Source organism: Crinia signifera, chromosome 3 (assembly GCF_055691185.1).
Source record: "Crinia signifera chromosome 3, ASM5569118v1, whole genome shotgun sequence".
NCBI classification, from domain to species: Eukaryota; Metazoa; Chordata; class Amphibia; order Anura; family Myobatrachidae; genus Crinia; species Crinia signifera.
This window is the reverse complement of record NC_139219.1, coordinates 184545469-184569268: the sequence shown is the minus strand read 5'-3', so window position 1 is coordinate 184569268 and position 23800 is coordinate 184545469. Positions and strand designations below refer to the sequence as shown.

General features: G+C 41.5%; 1 protein-coding gene across 2 annotated transcripts in view; it reads right to left on the bottom strand.

The window, feature by feature from the left end:
• Positions 1 to 23800, bottom strand: part of MDN1 (midasin AAA ATPase 1) — a 217815-nt gene that overhangs the window by 104781 nt on the left and 89234 nt on the right. For both annotated transcript variants that reach the window (XM_083177044.1, XM_083177045.1), the window contains exons 34-51: positions 22961 to 23188; positions 22548 to 22745; positions 22186 to 22394; positions 21855 to 21977; positions 19964 to 20161; positions 17215 to 17322; positions 16237 to 16425; positions 14862 to 14951; positions 12744 to 13007; positions 12349 to 12619; positions 11418 to 11577; positions 9541 to 9657; positions 9080 to 9288; positions 8080 to 8228; positions 3807 to 4003; positions 2250 to 2470; positions 1659 to 1772; positions 1405 to 1537 (exon numbers count right to left, since the gene is read on the bottom strand). In XM_083177044.1, the coding sequence (XP_083033170.1) occupies positions 1405 to 1537; positions 1659 to 1772; positions 2250 to 2470; positions 3807 to 4003; positions 8080 to 8228; positions 9080 to 9288; positions 9541 to 9657; positions 11418 to 11577; positions 12349 to 12619; positions 12744 to 13007; positions 14862 to 14951; positions 16237 to 16425; positions 17215 to 17322; positions 19964 to 20161; positions 21855 to 21977; positions 22186 to 22394; positions 22548 to 22745; positions 22961 to 23188 (3178 nt within the window). The remainder of the gene's footprint in view (positions 1 to 1404; positions 1538 to 1658; positions 1773 to 2249; positions 2471 to 3806; positions 4004 to 8079; positions 8229 to 9079; positions 9289 to 9540; positions 9658 to 11417; positions 11578 to 12348; positions 12620 to 12743; positions 13008 to 14861; positions 14952 to 16236; positions 16426 to 17214; positions 17323 to 19963; positions 20162 to 21854; positions 21978 to 22185; positions 22395 to 22547; positions 22746 to 22960; positions 23189 to 23800) is intronic.

The following is a 23800-nucleotide window of genomic DNA, read 5'->3' as shown; positions in this document are numbered from 1 at the left end:
GTGGCGAGCGCAGCGAGGGGATGCGGATACCTTCACAGGTATCGCGGCCCAACGCGGGCTTCACAGGTATCCGCTGCGCTCGCCACACTTTCTTTTCTCAACTCCACGCGGACGTGGATAGTAGGGGTATGAAAAGGTCGGAGGATGCGTACCGCCGCCCCTCGCTGCGCTCGCCACGGGTTGGCGTCTAAAGGATAGCAGGCCGAATGTTTAACGGTCAGCATCGGTGACCTTTCCGCATGATGCCGCTTTTGGCTTCGCCAGCAGCAGGCTGGCGAAGCCCTATCTAAACAGCAGAGACAGCGCTGTCACTGCTGTTAGCTCTGGGCTGCGCAAGCAGCGAGATCCCGCGCATGCCCAGTCGAGCCGGTCGGGGGACAGGACACTGCCCATCAGTGCAAACTCATGCGCCATCTCCAGGAGGGGACATCGCCGGAGGGGGGAAGTTAGCTCTCCCCCGCTTCGGCAGACAAGATGTTAATACATCTTGTCAATATCCCTTCTTGCTTCGCCTCGCTAATGAGGCGAAGCATTATAGCGGCGCGATAAGCTGCCCCAATGTGTTCAACCACCCACAGTGTGCGTACATCAGAGGGCGACTGCACACCCAAGAGTGCTTTACATATCCTATAAACTGGTCCAACTTGTGTCAATATTTCCATGTGGAGATAATCTAGGATGACACAGGTGTTTGCGGATTCTGAAGTGGCTGCTCAGGGACGTCCTATTCAAATGTTTTGAATATACTTTATCATCATTGTATAAGTCATGTAAGATGAGCTCTGATGTGAAATCATTTGAGTTATGTGGTTACCTTGGGAAATATTTTTGTCAGAAACGTGTCAGGGGGCCAGATGTACTAAGCTTGAAAAGTGATAAAAATGTAGAGCGATAAACAATCAATCAGCCGCTTACTGGTATGTTACAGCCTGGGTTTGCGAACTGTGAGTTAGGAGTTGATTGGTTAGTGGTTTATTACTCTTTATGTTATTTTTCAAGGCTTAGTACATCTGGCCCAATGTGATGCACAGATATGTTGCTTCCCTGTGTCTTTGTGAGCGCTGTCACTATATGAACTTGTGAAGTGATACAGCTGTGGCTTTGTGAGTATATTCAAATAACAGTTGGAAGTAGATCAGGCCTGAGGAGTGTGGTCGCAGGGAAATAACGCACGGTAATGTGATCTTATGTGTCCAATTATGTTGGTAAAATCTGCCTCAATATACCAGAAGTTTTAATAATCCCCAACAAAGCTGTACAGATTAATGAATGCATATTCTGTATATGAATAAAGCAACTTTTTACTCAAGTACGGATATGTGATACACTGCTGTACCTCCCCGCCTGTGTGCTCCAAGTCCCAGGCAACTTGACCTAAGGAATAAAGTACACACTCACACTTACCTGCTTATAACACTGTCTAACTGGGTATAAAGATCTTTGTCTGGTTGTATGCCAGTATGAATGCTAAGTGAATGTTTCATTTTGTCCAATAATTGCATATTCCAGCGAATATCCAGTGGGATGTAATCCTCATCTGAGAAAGCAATGAACAATGGGTGCTAATAAGTTGCTGTAAATGCGTATACATACACAGTGTATTATACAGCTCTATAAATATCAAACAGGGAATCACTAGGCAGGAAACAGCGGCTTACCCAATACTGAAGTGTGGAGGCATTTCAGAACGCTGCTCAATTCTTTGGGAAGTGAACTAGAGTAAAATCTGCTCAAAGCATGTGCTCCAGCATCTATCTCTGCTCGTATGTGTTCTGTTCATATTCGGATAAGACAGAAAGAATACAAAGTTCCATAATGCAGATTTTGAATCATAAGTTAATGCACAAGGATTGCAGGCAATTATAAATAATATAATTACATATTAGTCACTGCGCCTCGGTGCCCTCCCGGAACGGGAAAAGTCGAAGAACAGAAATGGGCGGCACTCCGGGGAAACTTTCAAGGATTTAATATGGTGAGACGAAAACCAACATTTTGGGGTGCGGGGACCCCTTTGTCAAGGTGCTCAAGGGAGGGCGATCCATGTCCCCCCTTGACGGGATTTCGTAGTTCGGGATTCCGGCGTCGGGATTTTGACCGCCGAGATTCCGACCGCCGGGATTTTGTAACAATTCCAGTATTGGACTGTAGCACAGGCTTTACCACAAATGACTGGATGAAAGATTATGATGGGTGGTATACAAACAACAACAAAAAAACGTATAATAAATTAAAAAAAAATCACATACCCAGTTCAGCGGGCAGTCTCTTCGCTATGTGGCAAAGCCAACGCATCCTTAACATCCAATCAAATGATGTTGCCTTCTCAATAACCAGCTGAACAGACTGCTGAATAACTGCAGGATCATCCATCCAAAGTGATTCTACCTCCACAGGACTATAGCTGGGAACATCCGCTGTGGATGGCTGCCCACACAGTTGAAGATCTTGCACAGTAAGTGGAACTTTTCTGCAAAAGTTGTAAAGGGGATCCATTATGTTGCTCAGAACATTATGTAGCTTGCACTACTTGTAACATATATGCAAGAATAATCTACACTTCTGAATCTATGCATTGAGGAATAATGAAATGCAGGCTGTAAAGGACAGACTTCATCAGAAGGGAGAAATCCAATAGCTTCTATGCAAGTATTAGGGGGATATTCAATCTCCGGTGAGCACCTCCCATCGGGGAGATGCCCGCCGGGCCCTATTCAATGCGGTCTTTCCCGACAACATTGAGCAGGGTATCTCAGCAGAACGAGCCCGACATCACTAGCTGTCGGGCTCGTTCTGCCAAGAACAGCCGGGAAGTGACTAGCTGCCGGCTGCAGCTCGCCTCTTCCCGGCCGCAACTCGCGGCCACGCCCCCTTTTCGCTCCCCGGCAGGCGGGACATTGAATCCCGCCTGCGTGTTCTTGGTCGAGCTGACCGAGAACGGGACTGGGCGACGGCGGTCGAGCAAGCTCGACTGCCGTGACCCCGACATTGAATACCCCCCTTAGACTCAAGTGGAGGAAAAAAAATAACAACACAACATTATGGAATTCACTTTTTGAATAAACCTCCAAAAATAGTAAAATACACACTTATATACATACAAAGTATTACTACAGAATACTCTAGTGCCTAACAAACTAAATGTATTCATCTGGTGCATTAAAGTGCAAAACACTTGGGGAGTCACTCACCTGTTCGGTCACCAGCGTATTCGTACCAGGGACTGATGTTTGCGCATGGCATGTGTAGCGTTACTGAGCGGATGCCTTCAGCATCGTGCACAGTTGTTGAGGTGATCGCAGGGGGGGGGGGGGGGGGGGGGGGAATCGAGGTAGGCAGGGGGTGTATACATGAGGATGGCCAACGTATACTGGGTGTACCCATGAAAAACGCTGGGTATCCCCATGTGAATGCAGATGGGCATCAGCTGCCTACCCATCACCCGTCTGCCCCATTCTCAGACCGGGCAGTGCAAATATAGGTGAGTCAAGACTGTCAAATTCGCGAAGAGGGGAAAAGTCATTCAATGGTTGGCAACCATAAAATGATTTCACCCCCGTACGCAGCCTTGTGAACATCCATTTGCAATGCGCTGGGAATGTACATGCAGGGGGCGGGCGTTCGCTCGCCCAGTGGGCGGCGTTAGTTGGCTCCCTAAGCAGCGAAATTACACTGCTTAGCAAGTCAACCTGAATCAGGCCATTAGTGCAGAAGGACACATCTGTAAATTGAATGCACATAATGCTTCTTTAGGTAGCACAGGCAAGCTTAAAAACATAATTTAAAAATAAATTTCCATTTTTTACCTGTTTTTCCGTAGACTGTGTCTGTTGAGTATATAAGCAAGAATTTGTCCATCTCTGAAAACAGTAGCTAAGACTGAGTCTTCAGCAGAAAGAAGAGCACAGGGTACTGTGTCAGGCCACAAACCAAGGGATAACATGCAATCTCCATTGGTGGGTGTCAGCGTACAAATCTGGTTCCAAACAATATCCTGCACTTGCTACAAGACAAAATACAGTGTAGGTTATTTATACAAACATTGTTTTTTGCAATATTTCTGCATACATTTCTAAAAATTAAACTAAAATGTACACCATTGTCTAATCTATTGAAAATGTCCAAAAAATAATCATGATCAAATTATTCATACAACAGGTACTGTACAAGACACTGACAAATCTATTTTTAGGAAAGAGTAATTAAAGAAAATATTTCCAATTTAATATACCAAGGACAGCAAAGAATTCAAACTATGGGGCACATTTAAAGTAGTGATATTCTGGTTAATCACTCAATATGATAAATGATGCTCCAGCTAATAAGCTAATTTGCTGGAAACCCATTTATGATTCATAACGAGTGATAACAGGAATAAGTATGTGTTAAATCTGCCCCATCAGTTATATGCCCATGGCTTGGAAGTTCGTGTGTACGTATAGTTAAAGCCTTACTTGGAGACAAAAAAAAAAAAAAAGCCTCATGTTGGAAGCGCCAACTACTGTAAGGAAGAGTGTCTTGTTTGTGGCTTGTTTTGTGAAGGTTTTACAGTGAGTACAAAAAGTGGTAGCCAGAAATCCCAGAGCACCACACCAGTGAAAAAAAGAGATTTTTTTTTTTTTTATATATAGTGTTAATAATTGTGAACACTTTTTTTCACTGGTGTGGTGCTCTGGGATTTCTGGCTTAGAATTTGACGGCAGATAAGAACCACTTGGCCCATCTTGTCTGCCACTTTTTTAAACATGTTACCTCAAACCATATTTGATCCTTATTTTTGTGTAAGGATATCAATATGCCTATCCCAAGCATGTTTAAATTGTACTACTGTATTTGCCTCTACCTCCTCTGATGAAAGGCTATTCCACTTATCTACTACTCTTTGTGTGAAGTAATTCTACCTCAAATTTCCCCTGAATCTTCCTCCCTCTAGTTTCAGTGCATGTCCTCGTGTTCTGTGAAGAATTTCTCCCACCTGTAACTTGTTAATACCCTTGATATATTTGAAAGTTTCTATCATGTCCCCCCTTTCCCTTGTCTGCTCCAAAGTATACATATTAAGATCAGTCTTTCCTGATGCACCATTTTAGTTGCCCTTCTTTGTACAGTCTCTAATGTATTTATATCCTTCTGGAGATATGGCCTCCAGAACTGTACACAGTACTATAGATGAGGTCGTATCAATTACCTATACACTGGCATTATTACTTCTTTCGGTACTTCTGTACTTTCACGGCGCCAGCATGGCGGCGCGCGTCAGAGTCCCCATGCTGGCGCCGTGAAAGTAAAGAAGTACCCTTCTTTCTTTCTACTGCTGATACCTATCCCTATGCAACCAAGCATCTGACTTGCCTTCTTTAATGCTTTGTTGCATTGCCTACCATCCTTTAAGTCCCCTGAAATAGCGACACCTAGATCCCTCTCTTCCTCAGTAGTTTCCATTATAGTGCCATTAAGGTACTTGTGTAGTTTCACAGCGCCAGCATGCGTGGCTGTAAACTCCATGCCAATGTGGATAGTTTGTACCCCCACTATCCACGTTGGCATGGAGTTCACTTTAGATAGCGTGGCGAGCCACCGAGCCTGTAGCGTGGGCAAGCGCAACGAGCCCCGCAAGGGAAAACAGTTGCACGGTGCCGTGAAAGTCCACAAGCACCGCCATTGATACTATATTTAGTCTTGGATTTTTGAGACCCAAGTGCATGATTTTTGCATTTTTTGGCATTAAACTGTAGTTGCCATGCTCTTGACCATTCCTCAAATCTACCTAGATCATCAATCATTTGTTTTACCCCTCCTGGTGTGCCTACCCTGTTGCATACCTTTGTGTCATCTGCAAAAAGGCACATTTTACCCTCAATTCCATTTGCAATATCACCAATAATGATATTAAAAAGCACTGGTCCAAGTACAGATCCCTGTACATTTTCCTTCCTTTGTACTCCGTTTACTACAACTCTCTGTTTTCTGTCCCGCAACCAAGATCTTATCCATTCAACTATCTTAGAATCCATTGCCAAGCTTTTAAGTTTATTTAACAGTCTGCGATGTGGGACAGGCTTATGCTGATTTATTGGGGAGCCGCACCTCACCCCTAGTGATACTCAGAGAAGCCTTGACATATGACTCGGGGGCTTATCCATGTATTTGCAAATATATGTAACCAATATCTATGAATCCTACTACCATGCTTTGTGTTTTTCCCCACAGAGGACACAAGACCACCCCAGGCAGAGCAAGAAAGAATCTGAGCCAAGGGCAGAAAAACAAACAAACATACATACATACATACATACATATATATATATATATATAGTCCAGGAATCCACACGCAGGGTGTAGAAAGGAGAGCACTCTCCGATCACAAATAAAATATTGTGAAATCCAGATAAGTTAAGTAATGAAATAAAGAAACATCAGAATCCATAGAGGTAAAGGTGATATATTTGTATGACAGCCCCCTATATATATCACCTTTACCTCTATGGATTCTGATGTTTCTTTATTTCATTACTTAACTTATTTGGATTTCACAATATTTTATTTGTGATCGGAGATGTGGATTCCTGGACTATTTTTGAGTACTAGCCGTTTGGCTTATACTTTTGGATGGGCACCCCACTGTTGTTTCCCTGGGTGAGAGTGCGGTCATTTGTGTATATATATATATATATATATATATATATATATATATATATATATATATATATATATATATATATATATATATATATATATATATATATATATATATATATATATATTCTAGCGCCAGAAATCAACAGAGACTGATTTGACCCCTGAGTGAAAACACATGTTCTGGTAGTTATCTAAAGCAAGTATATCAGACCCCCAAAAAGCATGAACTGAAAGGGGTGGGAGCTTCACACGAGCAGCTCCCTGAAGGTAACTTCCTCCTTTAGCTGCTATTTTACAAGACCAGATCTGTGATCTCTGTAAAAAGCCCACAAATACGTATGGTAGGCCGTGGCTGTAACTTACCAACCTGTTGCTGCCAACTAAGGAAAAGGACATGTACTAAACTTGCCAAACGGACTGGGGTCCCCATTAACTATATTTCACCCATTCACCACCACCCACAAAAGACCGTGGCAGACTCCAATTGAAACGGTACCACGCTTATAGCCATGGAAGGCCTGGGTGCTGCACCAAAAGGGGAGTCAGCAAATATAAAAGTGCACTATTTTTTTCTTTTTTATTGTGCACGAGAAAGCTTTTCCTGTACAAAACATTGACTCATGCAACCTGGGCAATTATCATTAAATGGTGAGAGCATGAACATGGCAAAGCACAGGATTACAACCAGAAATGTAAACGTAACCAATAACACTGCTGCCAGAAAATGCACATCAGCTATCGGAAATATACTGGCTGATAAATAATAGTGCATCTGGGAATATTGCCGATTAGAACGCGCTACAAATCTCAACGTCTGTATGCACCTTAAGGTAGTGATATACTTTATTTAATGCAGTAATGTACAGATGTGTGTGTGTGTATATATATATATATATATATATATATATATATATATATATATATATATATATATATATATATATATATACATACATACATACATATATATATATACATACATACATACATACAATATGCCATGCAGCGTGAGATGCCTGGTGTGAGTGAGCGCCCGCGCAGCTCTACTAACGTTACACATCTTCTTTTGCTGAGAGTGTGTATTTTTGCTGCAACACAATGCGACTAGGACACATATCACACTATGAGCCTGTTTACAAACCAGAACAGAAAAAAGCTGTGGCTATTACATTGTAGCACTTCCTACACAGATTCAGAAACTCAGTCGCACATGTATATACAAGTCATATCGAATTAATCATCAGCGTCTCCTCGTGCACCCTATATAGTGTTGCAACTTAGAGGTGTTTTCAACAAAAAAGAAGCCCGACATTAGAAGATTCTTAAGCGACGGCCTTTCAGGAGGGCCTGTTTGGCGTGACTGCAGCAAACATGTAGGAGGATAGATCTGCTACACAATTATATGGTATTTATGTATTAGTAATTAATGACAGAACTCACCCCCTGAGCTGCAAGTGAGTGCTGAGAGAACATAAACACCTCTCTGCAGGCTCTTTGAAAAGCCTGTTCCAAGTGACATCCTCTCTGCAGCTGTTGGGATATCAGTGTAGCAGCATGGAGCAGATGAGAGAGAGAGCTGCAAGGGGAACCTGGAAATAAACATCAGCTAAGGAGAAAGCCAGTCTAGATAACGTTCACATATTAAAAGGAGCGTAATAAGAAAACTAATTTCCTTTAAATAAATTTTTTTTAAAAGAACCATTTTAATATGCAATTTTATGCTACTTCAAAGCTCAGAGGCAGAGTAATACGCAATTGTCAATGTGTGTTTAATAAACATATTATAAGCTGTTTTAGTAAAAACTCATACTTGAAACAACCAATTTCTGAGCGTCCTCGTGTTTAGAAATGAAGTGCAAGCGGTACTTATGTAGTATCTGGGCTGCCGATTTTGTGATTGTATGCCTTACCTTAAGGCATACAATCAGATGCGATGCGATTTTGCATAGGATTCAATGTTAAGAAGGTCCTGTTCATTTCCCCACTATCCAAGTGGGCATAGAGTTGATTTTATATAGCGTGGCGAGCGCGAGCCACCGTGCCCGAAGCGTGGCGAGCGAAGCGAGCCCCGCGAGGGGACGCATATTTCTTAAAAAGTATTCTGTGTCCCCTCGCGGGGCTCGCTACGCTCGCCACGCTTCGGGCTCGGTGGCTCGCTACGCTCGCCACAGGTTTATATCCAACTCCATGCCCACTTGGATAGTGGGGAAAGGAAAAAGACCCCTTTTTCCCATTGAATTCTATGTTAAAATGGACTCAGACCATTTTAACATTGAATCCTATGGAAAAATCTTGACCATCGCATCGCATAAGATTTGGTCGCATGCGATGCGATCCGATTTCTAAATCGGACGCCCAGATACTACATAAGTACCGTGCAAGCTATTGTCATATGGTGCCAAACTAATATAAGACCCATCATCTGTCATTTTCTGCTCACCAATTATTGTTTCTTTGATCTCTGTGTGTACTGCCATCAAGGCTTCACAAACATGATCTCCGATAACGCCCAAACCATGCAGTAATTTCCTGATATCGAAAGAATCCAGCTCCAATCCATCACACTCCCCAGATATATACAGTTCAATACCACGGTTCCGCATTGCTCTGGAGATTTCACCATGGGAGGGATCCATTGACAAAAACAGTCTGTGTTGTAAAATATCAAACAGATATATCAAACCTATTTCAATGAACTAAACAAATAGCAGAATGTTTGTAAAATATGGTGATGTGCAAAACTAGAACTTACTTAAAAATAATTAGTACACAAAGTTTATTCCTTTATTGGGAGGAAACCCAAAGACTGGTAAATCACATATATGTATAATTCCTATTAAGTTTACTTATGTGATGTCTCAATAAGTAGCATATACTGTAGACATCAAGAAAAGGCCATACCTGAAGTTTGGGTGAGGAATAATAGTTGGAGTGCTTCCATCAATTATGCCCCGCTCACTAATGGTAAGAACACCTCCAGGCTCAAGCAATGCATTGAGGCGATCTAGAACAGATGAACTGCAAAACAAAAATAAACCTATCATGAGATCAATGTACACACAGAAAAACGAAACAATATATTCTAAAGGACCTAGACTACTTTGCTAGTTTCATTATGCCTAGCATAAGGTAGGTATAGAAATTTGGGGATTTGTTTTTGCTACCTCTTAATATCGCAAACTAATTTTTAGTACTTTCAAGACTAAGCAGCATCTCACATACTGTATGGTGCATACAGTGTATCCCCTACCAATAGGCCATATAAAGATGTGCCTACATACACCTACATGTGTTCAAAAGCACCCAACGTTTGGAGCACCATGAACTTTGCAATTTACCATTCAGGGCCTTTGACTATTGCTTTTGTACCCAATGTAATTTTTCCAGATTTGTGTTACGGTACGAATTGTGGCTTTTAGGTTTAATATAAAGTAGCTGTGAATGGATGAGCCTTGCTGTCTGCGTCAAGTGATCACACTGTTTGATCCCACTGGACCTGGGCAAAGAGGGGATTCCCACTTACTGCAAGTAAACACCTATTATTGACTCCACCCAATCAACAGTGGGCACATTTTTCTGCCACCACCAGGTTCCTTTAATTGACATTGGTAAAATATTCTGCTGCATAGACCGGCTGCAGGCACACCTCCTGATTGGGTGTGGGCTGGTTCCCACTGGCCTCTCACCATGGACCAGGCTTTGCATTATAGATGGCAGAGCGCGGAGCCTGGAAACAAGGGGTTCACTCCAGGACAATCATGAAATGGAATATTATTTTTTATTCTGCTGGGTCTAAGACTGTTATTGTTTAAAAAAAATCTTAAAACTTCCCATTTGCGGGTATTGCTTGGGGTATATAGCAACATACAGATAGATATTCACAGCAGTACAATTCTTCTTGATATCACAGACGGTAAACATACATAAAACCAGGCTCGCTGGTTTCCTTTTATCCTAATCCAAAACACAATACCACAGAGGGTAGTTCCGCTCTGTGGTTTTTACCTAATCAAGTTAATTGCACATGCCTGAGCCCACATGTGACGACAGTCACTGCCCAGCTATGGGCATGTATGGAGTGAGGGAAAGTTCCCGCCAAAATTATGGACTGGAATCTGTATTACCTAATGATCACAGAATGGTTTATGCTAATTGTGGGTAAATATATATTTATATTATATATTGAGTATTAGAATCAGAAGAAAGGACAAATATTGCAACAGCAATCACTAAATATAGACGAACAAGGCCGTGTACCTGACATTTTGGAAATGGTGTGGTGGAGAAGCGTCAGGGAGGAAATCCACCAAGGTTTAGAAAATAACGTCTGACCATGACACCTCTCAACCACAAGTCTAATACATAAATGGGCCACTGATTCCAAAACCGAATAAGAACGCAGGTAGATTTTGATAACCTGGCAAAGGAAGAATCGACCTGTGGTGGAGTATTCCAGTCCAATAAGAGATATAATGGGTCATTGTAGTCCATTCGGACAATTCCGAATTAGTCTCCGTTCTGATGGTTGGTAGATTGCGCATGTGCAGGTTCACTGTGCAAACAGCCACGGCGATTTACAACATCAATGACCAATGTAAATCGCTCATATAAAATTTTCTGCATTAGCCCCTCTCCCCAAAAAAACATACATTTTTAAAAATATTTATGTTACACACATATATAAAGCTCAAGTGCCTTTTGCACAATAATCAGATATGATTAGTCCCCAGAAATCTTTCTTTATAATTGACAGTCAGATATTTTCTTTTAAAACTTGCCTGCAAAAGTTGGCATTGTCCATCAGTAACCAGTCACCAGCCTGCAGAGCATGCACCAGCATACCATCCATCCACTCAAATGTCCCACTGCTCTGTCCCTCTATGGAGTGAAGAAGCTGGTCCTTAAAGCTCTGTAAATCTTCCACAATGGCCGTAAACTCTGATAATATAAAAACATGAGAAGCATTATAGGGATTCGTACAAAAAGAGAAAAAAAAAAAAAAAAAAAAAAAAAAAGAGTACGAGCTGCGCGTTTAAACGGCTCAATATAACATTGGTAATCGGAAAGGAAAAATAGAGCGCTTGGTTAAGGGTTTAAAAAAATAAGAGTTGTGCATGCCATTCCAAACCTCTTAAAAAGGGCTGTAAACATTTGCAAACCGCAAAAGGTTTTCTTAAACATAACCCATACATTTTTATGTTTTTATAAATAATGGCATGCACAACTCTTATTTTTTAAAAACATAGAACCAAGCGCTCCTTCCATGAGAAGCATTATGCTTAAAACCCTTAGTGCAAAATAAAAAAAGTAAATCTATTTAAAAAAGTTTTTATTCCTAACATATCTGTCTGCTTTATAGTTTAGCTTTGCAAAAGCAGATGCCTTTGAAAACAGACCAATCTTTTGCAGTGACTTCAGTACCTTTGAAACTATAAGAGAATATAAGGGAAAACTCAGACTGCTTGCTTATATCACTGTATATCTACACACTGGAAAAAAGTACATTTTATGCTACAAAGAAATGACGGCGGCAGTGAAAAAACAAAAATTCTTTGACATTGAAGTTGCCTTTATGTTTTTTTCCCCATATTTGAATGGACATACTATACATAGACAATCTTTGTTTGTTATACTAACAAATATGTAGCTGACTAAACTAATGCCAGCAGGAAATTTCCATATGCATCACCCTTCTACTTGGCCCCTTACCTGCGTTTGAGAGGGAGTTAAGCTTGGCATTCAGTCTCTGAATTTGCAGAAGGACAGTCTCTAGCTTGTTTAATACTTCTGTAGTAATGCTTCGGCATCCTTTCACCACAGATCTAGAATGCTGATTAAGATTCAGATGGCTCCAGGAACGGAATAAAATTTCAGTCTCATCTGGAGATATATCCGTAGCGAGCAGACTGTCCTTTACCAGGGTTACCACTGCGTGCCCTACCTGCCCAAGGAGCTGGTGCCATGGTCTGTTAATGTCAGCCTAATACATTGCAAAGGAAGAGGGGAGGGGGAAGTAGAATTTAACACCTTTGCAATTTTGTGTAAAACAAAATAAATATAAAGCTATAAAGCAAGTCATTCCAACCACAGATAAAACACAGCACCTGTTCAAATCCTCCAAGAAGCTCTGTAGTGTCCATTGCACTATTCATAGCCATGATTTTAAGCTTGTTTCCGGTTAGATCGGCCAAGAGCTGAATAAGGCTGGTCTTTCCAACAGCTGCAGGTCCGACAAGGATAACCATCCAGCCCATTTCTACACACTTCATTACTGGTTCGAGTGATTGCAGGGAATGGTGAAGGAGAGACAGGTGTCTGTGTGGAGCTGAGGGACAACACGCACCACGGGGAAGGACTGAGTAGCCAACCTGAGCAAAACAAAAAATATTATAATTTAAGACGACTAATAACAGTTTCTAAACAGTTCTATAAACTAAAACTACACATCCATAGGAAAAAAGGGAACAATGACACCAAAGGGGAAAAAAAGCCACAAGCAAAGTGTACTATATTACAAAAATAAAAAAATAGTACTAACCTATATAATTAGTACTTTTAAGAAAAGTATGTAATTTCCACATAGCACTGCAGAAGCACAATTAACCCTTCATTCATTTGGCCTACTAGCTGAAATATATGGAATGAAACTGAGACTAGGCGTGATCTTTGCCAGGGCAACTTCTTTACGGTAGGTGTAATTTGTTGCTGTGATACTCATGCTACACCTTATTGATTTAGCACTTGAGGCCAGTGAAGTCAATTTGCCACAGTAATTACCGCACAAGTAAAATTACTAGCATGACTTTTAAACATGTAGCTATTTAATTAGAAATGCCAGCGAGCTATGGGATAGCGCATTGTTGGTACTCTGGAGAGCAACTTGGCATATTATAGACCGAGGTTGCACCAATACATACAGCAATGCCCAATAAGAACCTTGATGCATCAGGCACAGAGTTGTACATACAGCTGAGTTATTCTTACAGCTATGTAAGCGTACACAGACATATACAGGTCATACCAGAAATAAAACATTCCAATTAGGTTACCTATGGTATTCAGATGGCTCATAGATAATGCCAAGTTTATCAATCAATAAGTCAACACTATATGGTAGACATACATATTGTTAACATGGTCAAAATTAAGACAAGAAGGTTGACATGAGGTTTTTATTTTTCTTCATGTTTTGGACTACCATCCACATGGCCGCTGATTGGGAACAGTATAGTGTGCCAAGTGCCTGTCGTGAAGCATGGCAAGCAAATGTGGTACACTAATTGGGGGACAATGTGCTCAGGGGTAGACAATGAAACAAAAAAAAAAGTGAAAAACACACGTCGAACTTTGGCTTGTTTGTACCTTTTTACAGTGTTGACTTTTTGGGATTGACCTATTGACTATCTACCTAGACATGGTCTGTGAATTGTACCACACCCCTTACCTATAAAGCATACCTAAATATGTAGGGGTCTATGTACAAAGACTTGGAGAAAGAAAGTAGAGAGACAAATACAAATCTGCTCCTGTCACTTTTGAAACACAGCCCGTAACTTGACAGTTAAGTGCTGATTGGCTTGTACTTTATAGCTGTAAGGGCCGGGTCACACATAGCTGGGAGGAGGAGAGGAGAGGAGAGGGAGGGAGAGGGAGGGAGGAGAGGGGAGGAGAGCGAGTACATGTCACGCACAGTGGTGTGGCCAGATCCAGCCACTGCAGACTGGATTTCTAGTGTTACACAGCTAAAAGAACCTGTAGTAAGTTGCAATCTGGGATGTAGGGGTCAGAAGGTACAGTAAGCCAAAGAGAAATTTAGTTTGCAGAAAAAGCCTGCTTTTGAAAGAGTGCCATCTACAACCCATGGTATTGCAGCATCCCCAATACTGGATGTTATGTAAATATTTGGCTTTGAATAAGTACATGTGTAACTGAATAGCTGTGAAGCCAAGGCACCTCTTGGAGTACATTTGGATCTAAAGATTTCTGGTTTTGGGCATAACGGCAAGGAATTAAGAACAGCTGCACAATCCGTGGCTTCTATGTCACTATCTGGTACAGAACAAATAAAATTAGCTGCATTTACGAGAGGGTTGTCTAAACCTTCACCCCCAAAGAGATGCTCCTCACTTATCAACGACCAAGAATAAAGTCTGTTACATCCTACAGATCTTTTTCAGCGATCATTTATTTAGAATTAAGCATTACGGTAACTTCTGATTTACCTGCACATTTTGAGGTGTGATGTGAAATTGTCGTGTTCCTAGGTAAGGGGTACACTCCTCACCAAACACTTCTTCATATACAGAAATGAGCTAAAATAATAAAACAAACAATAGTTAGATGCGCTGATAACAGTACCGTCAGGCATAATGGGAAGACTGGACCTTTTCATAAAAATAAATAAAAAATTGCCATAAAGCAATCCTGTTATGGTGCCCATACACTAGTAAGATTTATCTCCAGATCTGGCTGGTTGGAACAAAAAACCTGGTAATGGATGAATAACAATTTGTCAGTTTTCCAGCATTTCCAAGCAAATGGTCAATTGTCATTTGCTCTCATCCATAACCATGTTTTTGTTCCAACCAGCCAGATCTGCAGATAAATCTGCATGTGTATGGCCACACCTTTAGTGTGCCATACATAAATATACACACCTGATTGTAAAAATGAATAAAATAAGTCCCTATCCTTCTAAAAACTCCCAAAACCTCAATTCTAGACTAAAGTGAAGCTTTATCTAAATGTGTTACAATAAGGAATCTGGTTTAAATCAGGGGTGTGATCTACGGGCCAAGCTGCATTTGCCTGCCTGAGATCGCTAGTGACATCCCCCTACCTGAGCTTTATGTGCAGATGACAGGATAAGTCACTAGCGACCTGCGGGAGCGCAAATCGCAAGCAATGCTGTTTTTGCACTGTGGACTATTTTAAGAATCTCACCACTGTTTGTATATGCATTTGTTGGGACCTGCATTTCCTGTAGTGCCACAAGGAGGATTTAGGGGTAACTCCTGATAGGCTGGCTCTCAACTTAGATATCTTGGTAAGTGCTGTTATCATGTAGCCTTACAATAGACAATTATATGGCCCAGAATGGGTACTGTTATCATGCAGTGTAGGACTTCCGGAATCAGAGAAGCCTTGACGAGGCCCAGAAGCTTATCATATCTTTTGCAAAATATATGTAACTAAGATCTCTGAATGACCCTCTATTATGTTGGTTTTTCAAATCTTATTACTAATGCCCTTTTTGGTGTGCTGGGGGTTAAATCCCCTCCCTTGCAGCACATGGAGAGTACTACTACTTTGATTGAGCAGCTCTCACCACTGTTTGTATTTTAAGAATTTGTCAGAACATGTCATCTGCAAAATGTGTTTAAAATAACATCTAGTGCAGGTACGGCCCAGCTGTTGTGAAACTACAAATCCCATCATGCCTTGCCACAGTTTTGCTATCAGGGATTGCTAAAACTATAGCAAGGCATGCTGGGATGTGTAGTTTACCAACAGCTGGAGGGCCATAGTTTGGCCATGCCTGATCTAGTGTGTACGGCAATTAAGATTAGGGCTTTTCATACAGCCACACAAACTAACCTTTTGCTGGTCTTCTTTAGTTCGCAAACGCTCTCCATAAATTAGAAAAACATGCTGTGATGGATCATAACTTCCTGGTGACTGATCATTCAGCATAAGTTGACACCAGCGAAACACATCCCGCAGGTTAAACTCCCATGGTCCTCCTTTTTGGCCCCATTTTCTTTCACTCATTACTTCCAAATCAATCTAGAAAAGAATTGTACAGACCATACATTTTAAAATTTGCAGATCCCACTATAGCAGTGATTCCCAACCTTGTCCAGTAACCCCAACAGTTCATGTTTTACAAGTAACCTGGCAGGTGAACTTATTAAAACCCCTTTCAGACAGAAAAGTCTGAAAATCACTGCAATTACACAGAATTTCATGCCGGGTCATTTAGCAGAGAGCAGCCTGACCCCCCTTCACACAGAAGAACAATATTACGGTGTTGAAATTTCTACCCGGCAATTTGCTGAGTAATACGGCTATTTCTTCTGTGTGAAAGGGTCAACCCGGGTCATAAATCCAGTGTCCTCGACCCTGGTCAATTCCAGGGTCAGAGACACGGGATTTATGACCTGAGTGTGCCCTTTCACACAGAAAAAGGACCAGTGTTATTCACAAAATTACTGGGTAGAACTGCTTCACCCGGTAACTTTGTTTTCGGTCTGAAAGGGGTATAATATTACATTTTAAAGATCCACAGTTGGAGCTAATTATTTCACTTGCGGTTCTATGCGGAGATCTGGAAAACGTGAACTGTTAGGGGTACTTAAGGACCGAGGTAGGGAACCACTGCACTATAGCAAAACATATTTAGCCTTTGTTAACTGTAAACGCTCTAGACGACTAAATTAATAAATCATGTTAATATATTCTTCAGAAATTCCACAATTCCACTTCAAATCCAGAAAAATGTAATCAATCAGCACATAATTGGAATCATCAAAACAAAAAAATAAAACTTTAACCACAGATAAATAACTACTATACCTGGTTATTAAATGCAACCATTTTAGAAATGACAGTGTCGCCCAAGGAAGGAAAAAGTGAATTTGCAATGAACTCCATGTCAGCCGGTGAAAGTTGGTCAACAAATACCTGTGAAATAATGGACATGATAATTAAGCTAGAATATCCTTAGTAAAATATGGTAACATTGGGTATATACATGTTACGGTTAATAGAAACAAAAACGGTCTCCACCATCTCAACATGCTGCTGTATTCGGTCATAAATGAAAGTGCATATTGTTAGATTTTGTAGTGTATAAGGATCAACAACATGTCTTATTACATGGCATTATAGTGCAGGAATAAAATGATGCATTATCTGCTAAATTACATAGTTATATCCAAGTACAGATACTTAGGGTTATAAAAACCCTCTCCGATTTCACAGGAACATTGTGGTATAGACTGTAGTATGTGGAGCCTGGCACATTAAGGGGGGTATTCCATCCCCCGCCGCTATTCCCGATGGGAGAAATAGTGGCAGGGACCTATTCAATGCGGTCTTTCATGATAGCATTGAACAGGGATCTGGGCAGAACACACCCGACTTTAGAAGCAGTCCGGCCCTGTTCTGCCAAGAAAGGCTGTGGATTGTCGAGCTCCTGGCTGCATGAATATCCCCATAAATCTTAAATTTAACCGGTGCCTGTGCCTCTCTACCCCATCTGACCTCCATCAACATTAACCAAGCACAAGAAAAGACAAGAGCATATGGTATAGTAAAAGCAAACAACACTTCCCACAAAGTGATAGAATATGTCTCTACTACAGAAAGAGCAGCAAAAAAGCAACAAAACGCAAAACATACACTGGAAGGGCACCCAATGTCCCCCATATAGTCGGAGAAAGATATATTTTACCGGTAATTAACAAACTATTGTTTTCCGCATGAATCACTGGGGGACATGGTGATGTCATAAAGAAGTCCTCATGGGTACAAGCAAGTTACACTCATACAAAAGCACACTGCACATAAAAGTTGCCAAAACGGTACAGTTTAGCCCTATACATCTGAGCTGCAGAAGCCAGCCTACAAAGCACACACCAATCGAGTAGAATAAGACATGACACTGGACAGCTCCTACTGGCCATAAGCAATATAAGCATGATGATGGAATCTATGAAGCACAGGTATTGTTTTTGCTTCTAGGTTGTCCAATACCAATTACATAAGCACCTGCAAATCAGAAAGGTAAGCTACAGATCGGTAGATTAGAGGAATGGTCAAGAGCATGGCAACTACAGTTTAATGCCAAAAAATGCTAAATCATGCACTTGGGTCTCATAAATCCAAAGACTCAATATAGTATAAATGGCACTATAATGGAAACTACTGAGGAAGAGAGGGATCTAGGTGTCACTATTTCAGGGGACTTAAAAGGCAGGTAGGCAATGTAACAAAGCTATGAAGAAGGCAAGTCAGATGCTTGGTTGCATAGGGAGAGGTATCAGCAGTAGAAAGAAAGAAGTAATAATGCCACTGTATAGGTCATTGGTACGACCTTATCTAGAGTACTGTGTTCAGTTCTGGAGGCCATATCTCCAGAAGGATATAAATACATTAGAGACTGTACAAAGAAGGGCAACTAAAATGGTGCATGGCCAACATCACAAAACATATCCAGGAAAGACTAAAATACCTTAATATGTATACTTTGGAGCAGATAAGTGAAAGGGGGGACATGATAGAAACTTTCAAATATATCAAGGTTTTAACAAGGTACAGGTGGGAGACATTCTTCACAGGAAGAGGAGCAGCAGAACACGAGGACATGCACTGAAACTAGAGGGAGGAAGATTCAGGGGAAATGTGAGGAAAAATTACTTCACAGAAAGAGTAGTAGATAAGTGGAATAGCCTTCCATCAGAGGAGGTAGAGGCAAATACAGTAGTACAATTTAAACATGCTTGGGATAAGCATATTGATATCCTTACAAAATAAGGATCAAATATGGTTTGAGGTAACAGGTTTAAAAAAAAGGGGGCAGACTAGATGGGCCAAGTGGTTCTTACCTGCCGTCAAATTCTATGTTTCTACACCAGGAAACATAAGCCCACAATAAGCAAAAGTAATGCTGAACAGAGGCCGACTTCTGAACCTTTAACTGCCTCCAGAATATCTGTCTGCCTCAGCAGCCACCCCACTAAATTAAGCATATGTAAGTTGGGTGGATGAAGACCGTTAAAGGGCCCGGTACCACAACCATTGAGGGTTCAGAGCCAATGGGTCCCCACCATCGATGGAACAGAGCACCCTGATGGTAGCAGTCTATGGTGAGCACAGAGATGGACATCTGTAGAGTGAAGCAATGCTTTACACGAAATAAGATGTGCACAGGGAGCATATGTACGCAAGAACATGCCCAGCTAGGTCATATAAACAGAGTGCAACACTGGCTTACAGGAGACAGAGGTGCAAAGAAACAGTGCTAAGTACACCTAAAAACAGTCACTAAAAATGAACTTAGAGACTGGATTGAGATGCATACAATATCCCAGCAGTGAGGATGCCAGAGGTCAAAAGACCGACCCCAGCATCTTGCTCCACAAAATCCAGTCAGGGTCTCCGTAAGTAACCTAATCCTCTTCCCATACTAACCTAACACTCCCTGTTTGCAGCCTAATTATATGGAGTCACTTATGAAGTGGATATCTATTAATGTTCTTATCCAAAAGAAAATAATTAAAAATATATATAAATATTTCTGAGAACATAAAAATTAACTAACCTGTGTGAATCTGTTTAAAAAGGACCGTGGAAGTCCCTTTCTCCCACCTCCTTGTCGGAAGGGATTCTGACACCCAAAGATCTTTGTTTTTTCATGTTGCACCTGAAAGCTCATGCCAAGTTCTGGTATGTACACCTCGGAACGATGGTCAAAGCAAGCATTAAGTCCTTCTAGTACAGACTGAGAGGCTAGATTTAGCTGAAAGAAAGTCAGTCAAGAAAACAAGGTTATAAAATAAAGTAAAATCAACAGAATGAATATGCCTAAATTATACAATACCTTCTATGCATATAAACTAAAATAAAAAAGGCAAAAATGCTCATCAAGAACAGGCCTGACTTGCCTTTTAAATGACAGACATATCTACAGACTAACCAGTTTCTGCAACTCAGTGTCTTACATGTAGGCCAAGTGTTCACTAGGTTAGTTCGGTAAAGAGAAAAAAACAAACAACAACAACAACAACAACAATGTAGTACATTCCCATAAGGAGAAAACTAAGTACAAAACAGCTCTACAGAACTACTAGACAAGTACATAGGTGAAAACAGAATAAGGGACTTTTGAATTGTAAGTAATGGACCATCATAGACTGGGACCTTTTGTAAATAGTGTCCACTGACCAAATATGAGGCAAATAATTCTACAAGCCAACACCACCAATATAGTTAAGGAACTGAATGGCAAGCTAGCTTATTTAACTATTTTAGGTCACAAATGGACAGTTTGAAAGGGTTTTCGTTAGCTAATTTATGCACTGAATATATTGCCAGAAAGATAATCTTAGGTTGCTATATGATAGATAAGAACCAAATAAGCTTTCCAAACTAAAGGTCTAGAACAGAACATATTTTACCACACAAAGTATTCAAACCTCCTGCAGTCCCGTGGGCATCTCATCCCACAGTACAAAAAGTATATGCTGCACATACTTTATGTACTGCCTTTGGATCGCATTGCATGCAAATCGCATGTGATTTGATCGCGTGTGATCCGATGTGATGCAGTACAACACACAATGGAAAAATCTCACTGTGTATGGGCACTAGGGTGGCCGATCCGCGGGATCCCGGGATTTGGCCCCCAAAACGCCGGGATTTCAATCCCGGGATTGGAGTTTCCAATCCCGGGATTTCGGGATTAGACTGTGCATGCGCAGTCTAATGCCGGGCAGCGTCTGAGCAGGTGCTCAGCAGCTGCACGGCTTCTCCCGTCCTGTGTAGTGCGGCTCTGCGCAGTGTGATGACATCGGAGTTCACGCTGCACAAGCCGCACAGGCTACCACCCACTCATCCAACAGCGGAGCAGCAGTACGCGGCGCTGTGCAGCGTGATTACATCAGAGTTCACGCTGCACAGGATACCTCCGTCAGCACACACCAGGCGACCAGCCCGGGGTCAATCAGACCGGCTCGCCCACACGCCCGGCTCCACCTCCTGGCTCCCGTCCGCACCACGCAAGTAAGTATGCGGGGCGGACGAAGCAGATTTACTTAAAATCCAGCAAATACTATCTAGTCCGGGCTGACTGTGAGAAGATAGGTGAGAGAAGAGTACTGCAATAATCTGGTGAGGATTCATCTCACACACACACACATAAATATTGACTATACTGCAACTCTCGGTACACACACACAAAGACCCCCCCCACCCCCCCATGCTACTTACTGTGCGCCTGGGCCGGGGGGCTGCACAATGCATCAGTCTGGGGGTCCTGACAAGTCCACAGGGAGCGTAGGGAGCAGAGTCTGCTCAGCATTAGGGAAGCCAATCCCGGGATTGGGCATTTTTCAATCCCGAATCCCGGGATTGAAGAAATGCCCCGGGATTGGCATCCCTAATGGGCACCTTAAGAGAAGACATTAGAAATGTTTGACTAAACAATGACTTACTTCATCCAGTAAAATCCAATGTCCTGCTTTTAAAGCAGAAAGTAGAGGTCCGTCATGCCACGCAAATTCACCACCTTTCCCTCCTTCGATAGGTAGGTCCGTACCAAATAAATCGGTCACATCCTTTAATAGTAGAGCAATAAGAATCGTGGGTCATACATAGACAATTTAATGTTTAATTTATAAAAATATAAAAGCTAAAAATATGGGTTGAGAAATTTTAAAGCCTGGACTTATGTCACTGACTGCAGCTCATATAGGGTTCCAATAAACATGAACTATTTTGCACAGAATAACTAAAAATAAAATAAAAAAAACATAGAAAGTTTACCGTTTGCTCAGAAAGGTTAATCCTAACAAGTTTGTTTCCAGAAGCTTCGGCCAAAGCAGTAACCAGGCTGGTCTTGCCCACACCTGGGGACCCCTCTAATAGAATTGGTTTGGGGAGCTGCAGTGCACGCACCAGCCTCTGTGCATTCATAGAAGTTGTTTCTGATTGAAGTGCATAATGACTTAGATCTTCCCGAACATAGATAGGACCTGGGAAAAAACAAGCTACATTTGAATATAAGGAACAAACTGATGTACAATTTAGTTTTCGGGATTAATAATTAATCTTGTTGACACCTGGAAATAATTACAATAACTTAATTCTAGAAAAAAAATAATAATAACTTAAAATGTTTTCTTTACCGCTTGGTATATAAAACGGGTAGATTTCAAATGAGCTCTCATTCCAATTGATCTTGCGCTGCACTCCCCGCTCATACACCTGGAGTTCGGTTTGCACCTCTTCAGTGATGCAAAGGATAGCAGAAAGCTTGTCACTTAAAAACCGCATGCATTTTTGTCGGGCTGATATGGCAGCTTCGGAAGAACAAAATGTAGTACCTGCAAAATAGAATAAATCCTGAAACACTGTACCCAAAGTTATAATGGAGTTACATAGGTGTGAAAATCTTTGAGGAAACATGAAAAAAATACATACAAATACGTTTGAAATGCCAATATATATACACACACACACACACACACACACGTGTACATGTGTGTGTGTATATATGTAAATATATTTTTTAAAACATTTCTATGCATGAACAACTTACCAGATCCTAGGCCATCAATGTACACTAGACATGCAGCATGTACAAAAGCTGTGATTGTGCTGATGTTCGTCTCTTCAATTTGCAGATCAGACACATCATTTTTTACAGTGACATTCATAAAATTCACCCAGGACAGGATATCTCTGATGCTAAGAATGCAACGACGCCCAAAATCTTGGTTGGTTAACCATTCAATGAAGTCCATGATCAAGCCTGCTATGAGCGCCCCTGGAGAGTAAGGAAGTCCGTTTACTTACATAGCAAATGTTAGACCGTTATTTTTCATTCTGCATTATGAAAGAGATCATCTAAGACCTTACTACTATGAACCAAGGAGAAAATACTTAAAATTATTCTTAGGGGGATATTCAATCGCCGTCGAGCATCTCCCGTGGGGGAGATGCTCGACGGGCCCTATTCAATGCTGTCTTCCCTGACAGCATTGAACAGGGTTTCCTGGCAGAACGAGCCCGACATCTCTAGCTGTCGGGCTCGTTCTGCCGAGAACAGCCGGGAAGTGACGAGCTGCCGGCTGCATCTCGTCACTACCTGGCCGCAACTCGTGGCCACGCCCCCTTCTCGTCCCACTGCAGGCGGGACATTGAATCCCGCCTGCATGTTCTCGGTCGAGCTGACCGAGAACGGGACTGGGTCACGGCAGGCGAGCAAGCTCGTCTGCCGTGACCCGAAGATTGAATACCCCCCTTAATATTGCCAAAAATATATAAAGAATATATCAATTATGTGATTATGACACAGATAGCGTGATTCCCAGCATAAAATAACAGAAAGTTCAAGGGGGGAAAAAAATGTTTCCTGCCACCATACTATACAAAATAT